This window comes from Mesoplodon densirostris, chromosome 6 (genome assembly GCF_025265405.1).
Source record: "Mesoplodon densirostris isolate mMesDen1 chromosome 6, mMesDen1 primary haplotype, whole genome shotgun sequence".
NCBI classification, from domain to species: domain Eukaryota; kingdom Metazoa; phylum Chordata; class Mammalia; order Artiodactyla; family Ziphiidae; genus Mesoplodon; species Mesoplodon densirostris.
The window spans coordinates 34,315,948-34,332,225 of record NC_082666.1 but is presented as its reverse complement, the minus strand read 5'-3'; the positions used below and the strand labels follow the sequence as shown (position 1 = coordinate 34,332,225).

The 16,278-nt window shown below is 39.1% G+C and overlaps 1 protein-coding gene across 1 annotated transcript in view; it reads left to right on the top strand.

The window, feature by feature from the left end:
- Positions 1 to 16,278, top strand: part of TMEM245 (transmembrane protein 245) — a 109,508-nt gene that overhangs the window by 82,164 nt on the left and 11,066 nt on the right. Inside the window, exons 14-16 of the mRNA XM_060101450.1 lie at positions 5,916 to 6,016; positions 7,140 to 7,314; positions 12,108 to 12,302. Of these exons, the coding sequence (XP_059957433.1) occupies positions 5,916 to 6,016; positions 7,140 to 7,314; positions 12,108 to 12,302 (471 nt within the window). The remainder of the gene's footprint in view (positions 1 to 5,915; positions 6,017 to 7,139; positions 7,315 to 12,107; positions 12,303 to 16,278) is intronic.

Genomic DNA, 16,278 nt, shown 5'->3' with positions numbered 1-16,278 from the left:
TATGGCATGGGGCAGGGGAACATCTATAGGACTGTCTGACAGTGGAAGGTCTCTGAGTGAGGATGTGGCCTTGTTAGAAAGGGGGAGCTTCCAGCTCAGGGGCTGGTGTCAGTCTCATCCATTCAGCTAAGTCAGGCCTGCTGAGCCAGATTGACTGAGCTACCAAAAGAGGGGAGGAAAAGAGCCTGCTGAGTCTTCTGAATTTGATTCTCTCCAACTGCTGAGTGCTAGGAAAGCCTGGAGATGTAGTTAGAGAACAACTGTCAGTCTTTAAAGAGTCACTGAAAAGAGGTGTCCTAGAAGGTGGAGCACACGCAGATATTCTTCCACTCAAAAGAAAAGATTGGGACTTCCCTGGTAGTCCAGTGGTAAAGAATCCGCCTTCCAGTGCAGGGGACTCGGGTTCGATCCCTGGTCAGGGAACTAAGATCCCACATGCGGGGCAGCTAAGCTCGTGCGCCACAGCTAGTGAGCTCACACGCCTCAACGAGAGAGCCTGCATGCCACAAACTACAGAGCTCACATGCCCTGGAGCCCATGTACCACAACTAGAGAGAGAAAAACCCACACACCACAACTAGAGAGATGCCGTGCGCCACAACGAAAGATCCCGCATGCCTCAGCCAAGATCCCGTGTTCCACAACTAAGACCCGACGCAGCCAAATAAATAAATAAAATAAATAAATATTAAAAAAAGAGATTGGGGTGGATAGTGGAGGAAGACTGTATGCTACATACATATGAGGCTGGTGAACTTGATACCTGATAACAGTGGCTCCAATAATAGCCACTGTTATTGAGCACCAAGTGTGTATCAGGTCAGTTACTTGGGACTCCAGATGCATTGTCATTTAGCTTTTCATGAGCTGAATTGTTCTTTCTGCCAGCATCCACCCACGTAATACCATAAGTATGAAGTTTAAGCCTTACACCTTGAGGAGATGTGTGATGTAGCAGGCAGTAACTTCTGGCTGGGTGTCCATAGACTATAGGTTTTCTCTGAATGGAGAGATAAAAACAATTGCTAACGTTTCTTAAAATGTTAAACAGATACCATATTACCCAACATCTTCACTCTAAGGCGTTTACTGAAAAGCAGTGACAGCATATGACCAAAACTTGTGCTTAAATGTTCATAGCAGCATTATTCACAATAGCCCCAAACTGGAAATAGCCCAAATGCCCATCAGCTGGTGAATGGATAAACAGATTGTGGTATATCCATATAATGGAATACTACTCAGCAATTTAAAAGGAGCAAACTACTATGTGGATGAACCTCAAAAGCATTGTACTAGGTTAAAGAAACCAAACACAAAAAGCTGCGTTATGACAGTGGGAATGTACTTGACACTACTGAACTGTACACTTAAAAATGGTTAAATAGTAAGTTTCATGTTATGTCTGTTTTACCACATTTTTTTCAAAAGGTACGTAATGTATGATTCTGTTGGTACAAAATTCTAGAAAAGGCAAAACCATAGTGACAGAAAGCATATCTAGTGGCTGTCAGAGGCAAAGGCTCAGGGAGGGATTCACTTTAACAGGGCATGAGGAAACTTTTTGGGAATAATGCTAATGTTCTATATTTTGATTCTGGTGGTAGTTATGCAACTGTATACATTTGTCAAAATTCACGGAATCATACGCTAAAAGTTGGTGAGTTTTGTTTTTTGGTTTTTTGGGTTTTTTTTTTTTTTGCTGTACGCAGGCCTCTCACTGCTGTGGCCTCTCCCGTTGCGGAGCACAGGCTCCAGGCGCGCAGGCCCAGCGGCCATGGCTCACGGGCCTAGCCGCTCCGCGGCATGTGGGATCTTCCTGGACTGGGGCACAAACCCGTGTCCCCTGCATTGGCAGGCGGACTCTCAACCACTGCGCCACCAGGGAAGCCCTGGTGAGTTCTATTGTTGGTAAATCATAGTTCAATAAAACTTATATAGAAGAAAGAGAGGAGAAAAAATGTCTAGGAATTTGAAGGAGTTAAAAAATTCTCTTAGTAAATTATTAGAAGATTTTTCTCTGCTTTCTAAAAAACTGTGTGCCAGATCATAAGGTAGGGGGAATATGTTGTCTTTACTTCCTTCATTGGGATACATGAAAATGTTTAGTTACTGAAAACAATAGATAGTGCATTTAGGGTCTACAAAATTAGTTAAAAGTTGCCTTAGTGAGAATATTACCAACAGTCAGTATTCCCAGAGGTAGAAAGAGACTTCTCCTACGAGTGGTCCTTTTTGGATTGAGCTTTGCTTACTTGCCCCCTAGAGGGGTGATTCAGTTGTGGTTTTCCATTGCACTTTTTTTTAGAATCAGTTAAGATGTATTGAATTCTTACTATGTCCAAGATTTGTGATAAATATTTTATTTTTTTAACATCTTTATTGGAGTATAATTGCTTTACAATGGTGTGTTAGTTTCTGCTTTATAACAAAGTGAATCAGTTATACATATACATATGTTCCCATATCTCTTCCCTCTTGCGTCTCTTTCCCTCCTACCCTCCCTATCCCACCCCTCTAGGTGGTCACAAACCACCTAGCTGATCTCCCTGTGCTATGTGGCTGCTTCCCACTAGCTATCTGTTTTACGTTTGGTAGTGTATATATGTCCATGCCACTCTCTCACTTTGTCACAGCTTACCCTTCCCCCTCCCCATATCTTCAAGTCCATGCTCTAGTAGGTCTGTGTCTTTATTCCCATCTTACCCCTAGGTTCTTCATGAAATTTTTTCCCCTTAGATTCCATATATATGTGTTAGCTTACGGTATTTGTTTTTCTCCTTCTGACTTACTTCACTCTGTATGATAGACTCTAGGTCTATCCACCTCACTACAAGTAACTCAATGTCGTTTCCTTTTATGACTGAGTAATATTCCATTGTATATATGTGCCACATCTTCTTTATCCATTCATCTGTTGATGGACACTTAGGTTGCTTCCATGTCCTGGCTATTGTAAATAGAGCTGCAATGAACATTTTGGTACATGACTCTTTTTGAATTCTCAGGGTATATGCCCAGTAGTGGGATTGCTGGGTCGTATGGTAGTTCTATTTGTAGTTTTTTAAGGACCCTCCATACTGTTCTCCATAGTGGCTATATCAATTTACATTCCCACCAACAGTGCAAGAGTGTTCCCTTTTCTCCACACCCTCTCCAGCATTTATTGTGTCTAGATTTTTTGATGATGGCCATTCTGACCGGTGTGAAATGATATCTCATTGTAGTTTTTGTTTTTTTTTTACGGTACGCAGGCCTCTCACTGTTGTGGCCTCTCCCGTTGTGGAGCACAGGCTCTGGACGCGCAGGCTTAGTGGCCATGGGTCATGGGTCCAGCCGCTCCGTGGCGTGTGGGACCTTCCCAGACCAGGGAATGTCCCCTGCATCGGCAGGCAGACTCTCAACCACTGCACCACCAGGGAAGCCCATCGCATTGTAGTTTTGATTTGCATTTCTCTAATGATTAATGATGTTGAGCATTCTTTCATGTGTTTGTTGGCAATCTGTATATCTTCTTTGGAGAAATGTCTATTAAGGTCTTCTACCCATTTTTGGATTGGGTTGTTTGTTTTTTTGTTATTGAGCTGCATGAGCTGCTTGTAAATTTTGGAGGTTAATCCTTTGTCAGTTGCTTCATTTGCAAATATTTTCTCCCATTCTGAGGGTTGTCTTTTTTTTTTTTTTTTCTTTTTGCGGTATGCGGGCCTCTCACTGTTGTGGCCTCTCCCGTTGCGGAGCACAGGCTACGGATGCGCAGGCCCAGCGGCCATGGCTCACGGGCCCAGCCGCTCCGCAGCATATGGGATCCTCCCAGATCGGGGCACGCACCCGTATCCCCTGCATCAGCAGGCGGACTCTCAACCACTGCGCCACCAGGGAGGCCCTGAGGGTTGTCTTTTGGTCTTGTTTATGGTTTCCTTTGCTGTGCAAAAGCTTTTAAGTTTCATTAGGTCCCATTTCTTTATTTTTGTTTTTACTTCTCTTTCTCTAGGAGGTGGGTCAAAAAGGATCTTGCTGTGATTTATGTCATAGAGTGTTCTGCCTATGTTTTCCTCTAAGAGTTTGATAGTGTCTGGCCTTACATTTCCATTGCACTTTGATGTCAACTTATTTTTGGCTTAAAATTTTTAAAACACCATAAGGTTGATCGAAATATCACATCTATATCTTTTCTCACCAGCCCCCCTTCCCCATTCTAGTCAGATTCTGTACTTTTTTTCTTAGACTTTGTTCTCATTAATCTTTCCATGATATTTGATATTATTATTCCCTCATTCTCAAAAGCTTCCTTCTCCCTTGCTGTCTGGGAATAGTATACTCTAGTGATTTTCTTCCTACTAGAGAAATGATTTCATTATCTCTTTGGCTGGTGTATCTTTGTCCTTAGGTCCCTTATGAGAACAGAGCTCATTGCCTCATTCTTTCTAGGCTTGCCCCTTGGGATATCTTACCCTTTCCTATGATTATTTGGTGTATCTCAAATTTCTTGTCCCAAGTTCACTATTAAGCCTTGTCTCTTATTTCCAGCTACCTCGAGGGTATTTATTTTCATCATCCATTTTCAACTTAACACTGCCCAAACTAAACATATTCCCTTTTCTTCCATGTCCTCTCCCATTCTGGGGTTCTCCATGACTTTGAGACGCTGCCATTCTTTCTCCCTCAGGTTTAAAACCTGAATCTCTCATGTTCTTTTTTTCCTCCATGTCTTCTAGTCAGTTACTGTTCAGATCTTCTGTATTTCCTGTGGGCTATCTCCCTTACTCTAAGTCTTTTTGGTATCTCTTTAGCCTGTATCCTTATTGTTAGAGAACCTATGGCACTTTTTTCAGTGAAAGCTGCTGGTCAGTATGACAAGGTTTCACAATTTTGGGAGCCACTCTGTCACCAAATCCATGTCTCAGAACCCTATGAAATGACTGAGTCACTGGATTCCAGAGTTTGACTTAGTCTCACAGTGCACCTCTTGGGATGCTTTGGAAAATCTTGGTGTGTCCTTTTGTGTGTACAGTGTTACATTGCTGCCACGGTCTCTGCTTTTTTCAATCACAAACCTCTTTTCCTTCTCTCATGAGTATATAAGCGTGCGTCCCGTGCACCCCACAGATGCCTGGTTTTTGTAACTTTGTGATACCTTGGGATAACTTAAGATTTGCTGCCTTTGTGCTCTCTCTGAGCAATTCCTTATTTCTCCTCCTTATACAGTACTACCTTAATCTTCCAAAGCAAAAATGAAGTACCTGAGATTGCATATTTTCATTCCTATTAATCACAGAATATGTGTGTCTGTTTTTACACCTCTTGTATTTTCCTTTCTGATTTTACTTCGGAATTAATAAGATTTTTTTGGTAAATTCTCTCCCAATGACCTGCATTCTTTGATAGCATTTTTTGAAGTTACTTTGAAGTTGGATTGCATGGTTTAAGATGTGTGGGAACATTTTGTTAACGAGAAGAAAGACTGATGAAGTACCGGCTATAGTATTCCTCACTTGCTCTTCCCAAAGGGGAGGGCTGGCCACAGCCTGGATGTCTCCAAATTTAACTACATCCTCAGAAATAAGATATTCACACTTATTTTTCTTTCTCTTTATTTTGGTGGTGAGCGATCTGCTTTAGAAGTGAAGAGTTGATGAGTTATTTCAGTGAATAGGGTATTTTAAGGTGTTTTATTTCAGTTATCTTTTCATTAGAGAAATTTAAAGAACAGTTTAGTAAATCTATTTCAAGTTTTCAATACAAGATTTTTATGTTTATGTGAAATGAAATGAAAAAAGCATTCTCAGGCCATTGGAAAAATTGAAGCTATTATCAGATTTGGATAAAGTAGCCAGAAGCCTAGAAATATTGATTTTTCTGAATCACAGTATGATACTGTGTTTATTTTCTTTCCCTTTTATCTTTGGACGTTCTAGAGGGGTGTTTGATGCTTCCCTCAAAATGGCTGGCTTCTACGGATTGTACACCTGGCTGACTCATACTATATTTGGCATCAATATTGTCTTCATACCATCAGGTAACAACTGTATCATAACTTGTGCTGTCCTCTATTTAAGGGACATTAAACCATTTTACATATACTGTCAGCTTCCTTAAATTTAAAATGCTAAATTTTGAGATCTAATCTAGTCCAGATTAAGAGCAGAAATATGATTTGGAATGTTTGTTTATTGTTGTATCCCCAGTAGTTAAAACAATACCCAGCACACAGGAAGCACTGCATAAATAACAAATACTTATTTGTTAATTGAACATACTGTTCTGGAAAGGGATGAGTGTAAAGTAAGGTCCTTCAGTTAGCAGCGTTATTTTTGGTGATTTTATTGAAATTACACTTCATTTTTATTAGAAAGAAGCAAGGTAAAGAATATACGTTCTTATCCGAGATTTAGAAACTATTTCTGATTTGGCTTTGGAATCAGTACAAATATTTGACCAGTGCTCTATAGTTATATTATAGGACTGTACAGTTGTCCTTTGGTATCCCTGAGGGTATGGTTTCAGGACCCCCTGAGGATACCAAAATCTGCGGATGCTCAGGTCCTTTGGCCCTCTGTATTTACAGGTTCCACATCTGAGGATATGGAGGGCCACCTGCATACGTATTAACTAACCATTGATTGAGAATAACAACTGTGGGACACTAAAATTTTGTTGCTTAAGAACAGATTCATGAAGTAAACACACACTTCAGAAAGATTTTCATGATCCAGTTTGAAGATCTTGGACCTCATTCAACTAGCAAATTCAGTTAAACGAGGCATATCATTCCCCTAAAATTTTTTTTTTTTTTTTTTTTTTGTGGTACGTGGGCCTCTCACTGTTGCGGCTTCTCCTGTTGTGGAGCACGGGCTCCGGATGCGCAGGCTCAGCGGCCATGGCTCACGGGCCCAGCCGCTCTGCGGTATGTGGGATCTCCCCGGACCGGGGCACGAACCCGTGTCCCCTGCATCGGCAGGCAGACTCTCAACCACTGCACCATCAGGGAAGCCCAATTCCCCTAAAATTTGAGTTTGTATTTGTTTAACTTGTTCTGGTGGAAATTTTTAAGTAGTAGGAGCTAGTGATTAGATTCTGCTGTTTTGTTATTGCTTTGCTGATGATGTTAAGTTGCTTTTTCTTCTTTTAATCTTTATTAGCTTTAGCAGCAATCCTTGGAGCAGTGCCATTTCTAGGCACATATTGGGCAGCAATACCTGCAGTTCTAGACCTGTGGCTTACACAAGGCTTAGGATGCAAAGCCATCTTACTGTTGGTTTTTCATCTCTTGCCAACATACTTTGTAGATACTGCCATCTATTCTGATATATCAGGGTAAGTATTCCACAGAACTTCTGAAGTTGGTGATGAATCATATCCAGGAGTTCCTTTGACCTTTTTTTTTCCTTTTTTTTCTTTTTTTGCGGTACGCGGGCCTCTCACTGCTGTGGCCTCTCCCGTTGTGGAGCACAGGCTCCGGACGCACAGGCTCAGTGGCCATGGCTCATGGGCCTAGCCGCTCTGCGGCATGTGGGATCCTTCCGGACCAGGGCACGAACCCGTGTCCCCTGCATCGGCAGGTGGACTCTCAACCACTGCACCACCAGGGAAGCCCCTCCTTTGGCCTTTTTTAAGAAGATTTTTTTTTTTTTCCTTTTGGGCATGGGAGAAAGGACTGGTGGTAGGATTTTCAGTGAAGTAATCTTTTGTGATCCCACTGATATAATCAAAGTTTAATTTAATTAATATCATTTGCAAGGTATGCTATTTTGTTATAAGTTTTATTTACAATACATGAGCCTAAAAATTGTGAATAATCCTCTGGTTTAGTGACATTTAACCTAGGAAAAAAGTATTACTGTACATACTTCAAAATAAAAATATTTTAAGTACGATAACAAGTTAGTAGTTATTTTCAGAACTTCTTTGCTTTTGGAGAAACACATTATTAGGTTGTAAGTTTGAGGATTTCCACGTAAAATGAAACCTCATCAAGTTCGTATCTGACAAGCAGTGCTTTCTTACTTTAGATATTATAGTATGGTTCTATGATGAATGCAGATTAAATTTAAGGCAGAAGCCAAACTTTGGCAATATAATAAATATCTGTTTTTGTAGGTTTTGATGTCTCTTAGAAATTGCATTCAGTAAATCAAGCTGATTCTCATTTAGTCACATATCCAGATTAACATTGCTTATTACAATCTAGGATGTGACAAATATTGAATTTTATTTAGCTACTCAAATTCAGAATATGACCTACTGAAACTATCATAATAGTTAATATTTTAAATTTTCTTTAAGTAAAACTCATCACAATAAGCGTAGACAGGGTCTCAGTTTACAGGAAGAGGACCCTTCAGTTAATTTGAAATTATGAAGAGACCAGTCATATGCTACCTTGTTTTCTCTCTAGTAAGTTAAAATAGAAAATAAATGATATAGAACAACTAAGAAGCCCCAAAGTTCCAGAGCAGCAAGAAACAAGCAACTCCATAAGCAAACCTTAGGGGAACTTTTATGCCTAAAACTTAAAGATAACAGGAGAACTTCATAGTGAGCTTAACTAACATTTAATAGTTGAAATTTAAACCGTAAGAGTAGTTACATGATTTATAGTTAAGTGTTTTCATTTCTTTAAACTTTGCTGTAAATTTTATATCAGGGTTTTTAGCTAGAATTTAAGACTTAGATATAGTTCTATCTTAATAATAAAGTAACACCTTATTTAACCAACATCATTAGGAAATGAAAATTTTTACATAACTTGCTTTATTTTATTTTGTAATAAATTAAGCTTTTATTTAAAAGCCCCCACACTTTTTGGTTTTTTTTTAAGCTTTAAGCATTTTTGATAAAAATTTTCCTTAAATGTATTGTTTAGGGAAAATGCTTGCTTACATAGTGTAACATGGAATATTACCCTAAATCCTTTTTGGAATGAAGAAGACAAATAAATTACAAATATAATTTATTGTTTTCCTGAAGACTAGCTCACCTTAAATGTTACTGAATTGTAAAACAGTACAGGATATCCTTCCAAGGTATTTAGTTATTTTCCCTTCACTAAATTGTTCTAATCATCCGTGTTTAGAAACTAGAAACAAACAAAATATACCTTATTTCTAAGTCCCTCTTATGTCAGTGGTCATATGTTATTATCAGTGTGCTGTGCTGCTGTAATCTACAGGTATGCCTCATTTTATTGCGCTTCGCTTTATTGTGCTTCACAGATATTGCTTTTTTTTTTTTTTTTTTTTTTTAACAAATTGAAGGTTTGTGGCAACGCTGTGTTGAGCAAGTCTATTGACACCATTTTTCCAACAGCATTTGCTCACTTTGTGTCTCTGTGTCATTTTGGTAATTCTTGCAATAGTTCAGACTTTTTTATTATCATGTTTTTTATGATGATCTATGATCAGTGATATTTGATGTTACTATTGTAATTGTATTGGGGTGCTATGAACTACACCCATATAAGATGGCAGACTTAATTGATAAATGTCGTATGTGTTTTGACTGCTCCACCAACCAGCCGTTCCCTTATCTTGTCCCTCTCCTTGGGTCTCCCTAGTCCCTGAGATACAGCAATATTGAAATAAGGCCAATTAATAACCTTACAGTGGCCTCTAAGTGTTCAAGTGAAAGGAAGAGTCAGACACCTCTCACTTAAATCAAAGGCTAGAAATGATTAAACTTAGTGAAGAAGGTATGTTGAAAGCTAGGCCTCTTGAGTCAGTTAGCCAAGTTGTGAATGTAAAGGACCAGTTCTTGAAGGAAGTGAAAAGTGCTATTCCAGTGAACACACACATAGTAAGAAAGCAAAACAGCCTTTTTGCTGATATGGAGAAAGTTTTGGTATTCTGGATGGAAGATCACACCAGCCACAACATTCCCTTAAGCCAGAGCCTAATCTGGAGAAAGACCCTAACTCTTCTCAATCCTGTGAAGGCTGTGAGAGGTGAGGAAGCTGCAGAAGAAATGTTTGAAGGTAGCAGAGGTTGGTTCATAAGGTTTAAGGAAAGAAGCCGTCTCCAGAACATAAAAGTGCAAGGTGAAGCAGCAAGTGCTGATGTAGAAGCTGCAGCAAGTTATCCAGAAGGTCTTGCTAAAGAGAAATAATGAAAGTGGCTACATTAAACAGATTTTCAATGTAGACGAAACGACTTTCTATTGGAAAAAGATGCCACCTAGGACTTTCAACGCCTGGCTTCAAAGCTTGAAAGGACAGGCTGGCTCTATTGCTAAGGGCTAATGCAGCTGGTAACTTTAAATTGAAGCCAGTGCTCATTTACCATTCCACAAATCCCAGGGCCCTTAAGAATTGTGCTAAATCTACTCTGCCTGTGCTCGAGAAATGAAACAACAAAACCTCGATAACAGCACATCTATTTGCAACATGGTTTACTGAATATTTTAAGCCTACTCTTGAGACCTACTGGTCAGAAAAAAATGATTCCTTTCAAAATACTTGGGCTTATTTGACAATGTACCCAGTCATCTAAGACCTCTGATGGAGATGTGCAATGAGGTTAATGTTGTTTTCATGCCTGTAATACAACATCCATTCTGCAGCCTGTGGTTCAAGGAGTAATTTCAACTTTCAAGTCTTATTATGCAAGACTTGACCCAGATCTTCTGACGAATCTGGGGAAAGTCAATTGAAAACCTTCTGGAAAGCATTCAGCATTCTATATGCCATTAAGAACACTTGTATTTCATGGGAAAAGGTCAAAATATCAACATTAACAGAAGTTTGGAAGAAGTTGATTCCAACCCTCATGGATAACTTTGAGGGGTTCAAGACTTCAGTGGAAGAAGTAACTGCAGATGTGGTGGAAATAGCAAGAGAACTAGATTTAGAAGTGGAGGCTGAAGATGTAACTGTAGTACTGCAGTCTCATGATAAAACTGTAACTTTCTTTGCTTATGGATAAGCAACGAAAGTGGCTTCTTGTGATGAAATCTACTTCTGGTAAAGATGCTGTGAAGATTGTTGAAATGGCAACAAAGGACCTAGTGTATTACATAAACTTGGTCGATAAAGCAGAAGCAGGGTTTGAAAGGATTAACTCCCATATTGAAAGAAGTTCTGTGGTGGGTAAAATGCTCTCAAACAGCATTGAGTGCTACAGAGAAATCATCCATGGAAGGAAGAGTCAGTGGATGCAGCAAAACTTCATTGTTGTCTTGTTTTGAGAAATTCCCACAGCTGCCCCTGCCTTCAGCAACCAATCACGCTGATCAGTCAGCAGCCGTCACTATCGAGACAAGACTCGCCACTAGCGAAAAGATTACAATTTGCTGAAGGCTTACATGATAGCATTTTTACCAATCAGGTATTTTTAAATTAATGTATGTACATTTTTTTTAGACATAATGCTATTGTATACTTAAAAGACTACAATACAGTGTAAACATAATTTTTATATACTCTGGGAAACGAGAAATTTCGTGTGACTCACTTTATTGTGATATTTGGCTTTATTATGGTGGTCTGGAACCAAACCTGCGTATCTCTGAGGTCTGCCTGTGTCTTATTTCATTCCAGTTATGTAAGTGATACTGTGATAAGCTGGAAGACACTTATGACTCTCCTATGAAATAAAAATCTTGGGCTTTTTAACAAATATTTTCCTCATGAGGCCTTTTATCACTACCTGTGTTAAAATCTGTATTTTAGGAGGTTGCTAGAAGACTAACTTATGAATAACAGGGATGTCATTGTATTGTTATCATCTTTATAAAAAAAAGCATAATTAGTTGAACTACACACTTAATTGTGCCACTTAATTTTTCTAGATGGAGGTAAACCTAACAGGTAGATTATATAACCAGTCCTAAGCTGACATTAACCCACCTCAGACAGCCCTGCAGTGGTACCTGTTAACATTGCTGACTTCACTCCTTCAGTTGCTGGACCTATAAAAAGGCAAACGTCACACATGTAGGCGAGAAAATTTTTGCATCTTGTTATCTGCATTGAGGTAATCTGAAGAAAGCTGATAATGCAATCAAAAGGCAGGTGTGTTACAGAATGAACATCGTGTTAGAGAATGTATTTCCGACTTACTCCAAGGTTTATGTTTGTTAAAAGTCATGAGTAATCTGTGTGCTCTTTATTCCAGAGGTGGCCATCCTTACTTGACAGGCTTGGCAGTGGCTGGTGGAGCGTACTACCTGGGCCTAGAAGGAGCAATCATTGGGCCCATACTTCTCTGCATACTTGTGGTCGCTTCCAATATCTATAGTGCTATGTTATTGAGTCCCACGAATTCAGTACCCACACCAAACCAGACCCCGTGGCCTGTTCAGACTCAGCGGTGAGTTACAGCAAAATGATCATCAACTGTGTGTGAAATTGAACTAACCTGTCTCATTGTTTTTCACCTGCATACAGTCTGTTAGGATACAGAGTACTTCAGTTCCTCTGCTCTCCTAAAGATTGAAGACACTAAAGTAAATAGAAATCATTTGTGTGTAGACTTTTGGGTTTCGCATATCAGGAACATTTAAAAACCAGTTGGGTCAGAATTGTTAATGTCATGAAAAACCAAAAATAAATAAATTTTAAAAGACCATTTTGAGACAGTGGTATACTAGATTGAAGGAGACTTAGGAAATAGGACAACCAAATGCAGTGTATGGGTCCATGACAGGATGCTGGACTGGGGAATGGAGAGAATCTATAAAGAACATTTCTGAAGCAGTTAGAGAAATTGATTATGGACCATATATGAAATAATATTGTATTGATGGTAAATTTCTTAGGTCTGACAGTGATACTTTGGTTATGTAGCAGAATATCCTTTAGGGATGAGCTGTCAAACTGAGAGGGAGAAAGTGACTGTAGCAAAATGTTCACAACTGGTGAATCTAGATGACGGACAGACATATGGCTGTTAATTGTACTATTTCAATTTTTCTGTAGGTTTATTTATATACTATTTAATATATATATTTATTTATATACTGTAGTATTCCAGTGTGTGAATATACCACAATTTATTTATTCATTGTAGTATTGATGGACATTTGGGTAGTGTCCAGTTTAGGACTGTTATGAATCAGGCTGCTATGAACTTTCTGGTACATGGCTTTTGGTGAACATGAGTACTTACTCCAGGTGAGTATGTTACCAGCAGAGGAATGGCTGGGACTACATCTGGTTTAACTTTAGTGGATACTTGCAAAACAGTTTTTCTATGTGGCTGTACCAGAAATTACATTTTAATAACAGAAAAGTAAGAAGGACTTTTAATGAAAAACTAAGTCTCAGAATACAGTATTTTAACTTTCCAGAGACTATACTGCATTTCCCTTTTTATTTTCAGTTGGAGAAGAATTTTTTTGTTGCATATTCTAGTGTAATTAAGGAGTCATTAACAAGTTGATTCTGAAAATGTATTTAGTGAAACTATATTTTTATTTAAAATTCTTCTAAAATGTTCTGCTTATTTAATTTTAAGTGTTGTATTTTGTGAAGAAAGACATAGTCCTTTAACCCAAAACAAGTAGAATAACGTTTCTGAGTTAGAGCTAGTTGGTCAAAGGGCCATCTTAGTTAATTCTAGGCACTTACTTGATGGCAGTGAAATATCAGTTTCCTGAAGAAGAGTGAAAAGAAGAGGTACTTAGAGGTTTTAACAAAGACGTCACCAGTTTGGGGGTGGTTACAGTATGATATCCTTTCCTGCCTTTGCTCTTAAAGGCAGGTACTGGGTTCCTGAGAAGTCAGTGGACAGTTACTTGAAAGCAGTAGAGAACGTTTGCTGAGTGGATACCATATTCCCTGGGCTCATGAAACAAGAAGTAAAAAGAAAATTGGTTGATCAATATTTTGCTGTTATTTTAGAAAAAGACTTTTGATGATTCCAGGTTGGTAGAGCAAGAGTTAGTTTCTAAGGTGAAACAAAAGAAGCTAATATGAATCCTTCTAGAGGCAAGTGACCCCTTTCCCCTGGTCCCCTTCTGAAGGCAGAATGTTGTTAATTAAGTGGTATGGGGGTTTGAAAAAATAATGTAAGGACCGATATCGCTGTAATCTTTTTCCTTCGAATTTACAGATGTATATAGTTTAAAAGAGTCAAAAATGTCTATAAAGCTTGTGAAAAAGAGCAGTCCTTCGCCTTCTCCCTGCCCCTTCCTTTCCTCTCTAAGAGGAACCACTTTCGACTCTATCTGATGCTTACCTCCATATCTTGAAATTGTGTTTATTTCTTGATTTTTTTCATGTATTGGCACTGTTTACTTCCCACTTGGAAAGTGAGAAATTATCTCTTCTACTAACCATCTGCCGGATATTACTAAACTGTGATATTGGTTAGATCAGTATTCGGTGTTTACATTATTATGGCTCTGTAAATTACATTCTTATTTAAGCCTTCTTGTATATTGTCTATAATTCCTTACCTGTACAACATTTTGCTTTCCTTTGTGTTATAAAGATACTGTTTTTTATTTGCTTTGTTTTCTGTGAACTTATAATTAGTCCAATGCCAGGCTTTGCACCAGGTATTTACCTCTCCTCTCACTCAGCATGCTCAGTTGCGTCTGGTTTGCTATAAGTTATCTTCCTGAAGACGTCGCTCCTGGATTGTTCTGATCTGCTCCAGCAGAGTTGTACAGCTGTCACCCTGGGGATTCCCTCAGCTCTCCCCTCTGTTGGAATCCTTATTTCCCATATGATTTCCCAATATTGTTTTCTTTCTTGATTTATTCCTGCTTTTTGCTGGAGCACATCCTTCTGTAGATTTTTGGGAAAGAATGCATGGGAGGTAAATTTGGGGGACGATACATGTCTGAAAAGGCTTCTTCTAAAGTCATACGTACTCAATAGTTTGCCTGGGTAGAGAATTCTATGTTTAAAATTTTTTCCCTTTAGAACTTTATTTCTTCATTGTTTTTCTAGCTTTCACGGTTGTTAAAATTCTGAAGCCTTTCTGGTTCCTGATTCTTTGTAATTTAACTGTTTGAAAACCTATAGGATCTTTTTTGTTGTTTTTAATCTATTTTGTTGTTGTTGTTCCAATTGGCACTTGTATCAAGTGCCTTTGTGACCTTTTTTTTTTTTTTTTTTTGTGGTACGCGGGCCTCTCACTGTTGTGGCCTCTCCTGTTGCGGAGCACAGGCTCCGGACACGCAGGCTCAGCGGCCATGGCTCACGTGCCCAGCTGCTCCGCGGCATGTGGGATCTTCCCGGACCGGGGCAGGAACCCGTGTCCCCTGCATCGGCAGGCGGACTCTCAACCACTACGCCACAAGGGAAGCCTCTTTGTGACCTTTAAAACTGGAAATTTATGTTCTGTGCTTCTGAAATTTTTCTTCAGTTATTTTATTAATGATTTCCTTCTCTCCCTTTCAAAACTACTTTTATTTTGGTGCTGACCCGCATACACTGTTCATATCATTTTTTAACCTTTTCTCTGACGTTCTTGTGGTTCTGTCTTTTTGGCTCCCATCTTCTGGGTGATTTCTCCAACTTTATCTTCTAACACCTTCTTAGAGGTCTCCATTTCTGCTATCATATTTTTGGGGGGTCTGGTTTATTAAGGTATTATTTGTATAAATAAAATTTACCTTTTTTGGCATATAGGTCTGTGTTACTTTTCTATGATACATAACAAATTTCCACTAACTTAGTGGCTTAAAACAACATACATTTATATTAAAGTCCATGAGTCAGGAGTACAGGCATAATTCAGCTGGGTCTTCTGCTTAGGATCTGCCAAGGCTATGGTCAAGGTGTAAGCTTGGGCTGGGATTTCATCTGCAGATTGGGGAGCCCTCTTCCAAGCTTGCCTGTTGTTGGCAGAATTCCTTTGCTTTCAGTTGTAGAACTGAGGCTTGTAGCTTCTAGAGGCTGCCCCTTTCCATAGGCATTTCATAACATGATGCTTGCTTCTTCAAGGACAGCAGGAGAGTATTTTTCTGACTTCTGTCTCTGACTGCTAAGACCCTTTTGTAAAGGGCTCACCTGATTAGACCTAGCCCACTGAACATATTGCCATTTTGATTAAAGTCAATTGCTTAGGGACCTTGATTACATCTGTAATATCCCTTCACCTTCACCATATTAATACCACATAATCACAATAGCAGGTATCAGATATTTTTGACTACTGGCTTATGTTAAGAGTGAACTACTCAGGATCTGTGGGTTGGTTATTATGTGTGTTACCATAATATAATCTGCCAGGACCATTGTCTTGTGCAACCCTTGATGTCAGTGCTTTTTGGTTTCCCTTTGGGGCTGCTAAATTCCTCAGAGAAAGATCTTCTAATCTCCTGCCCAGAGTT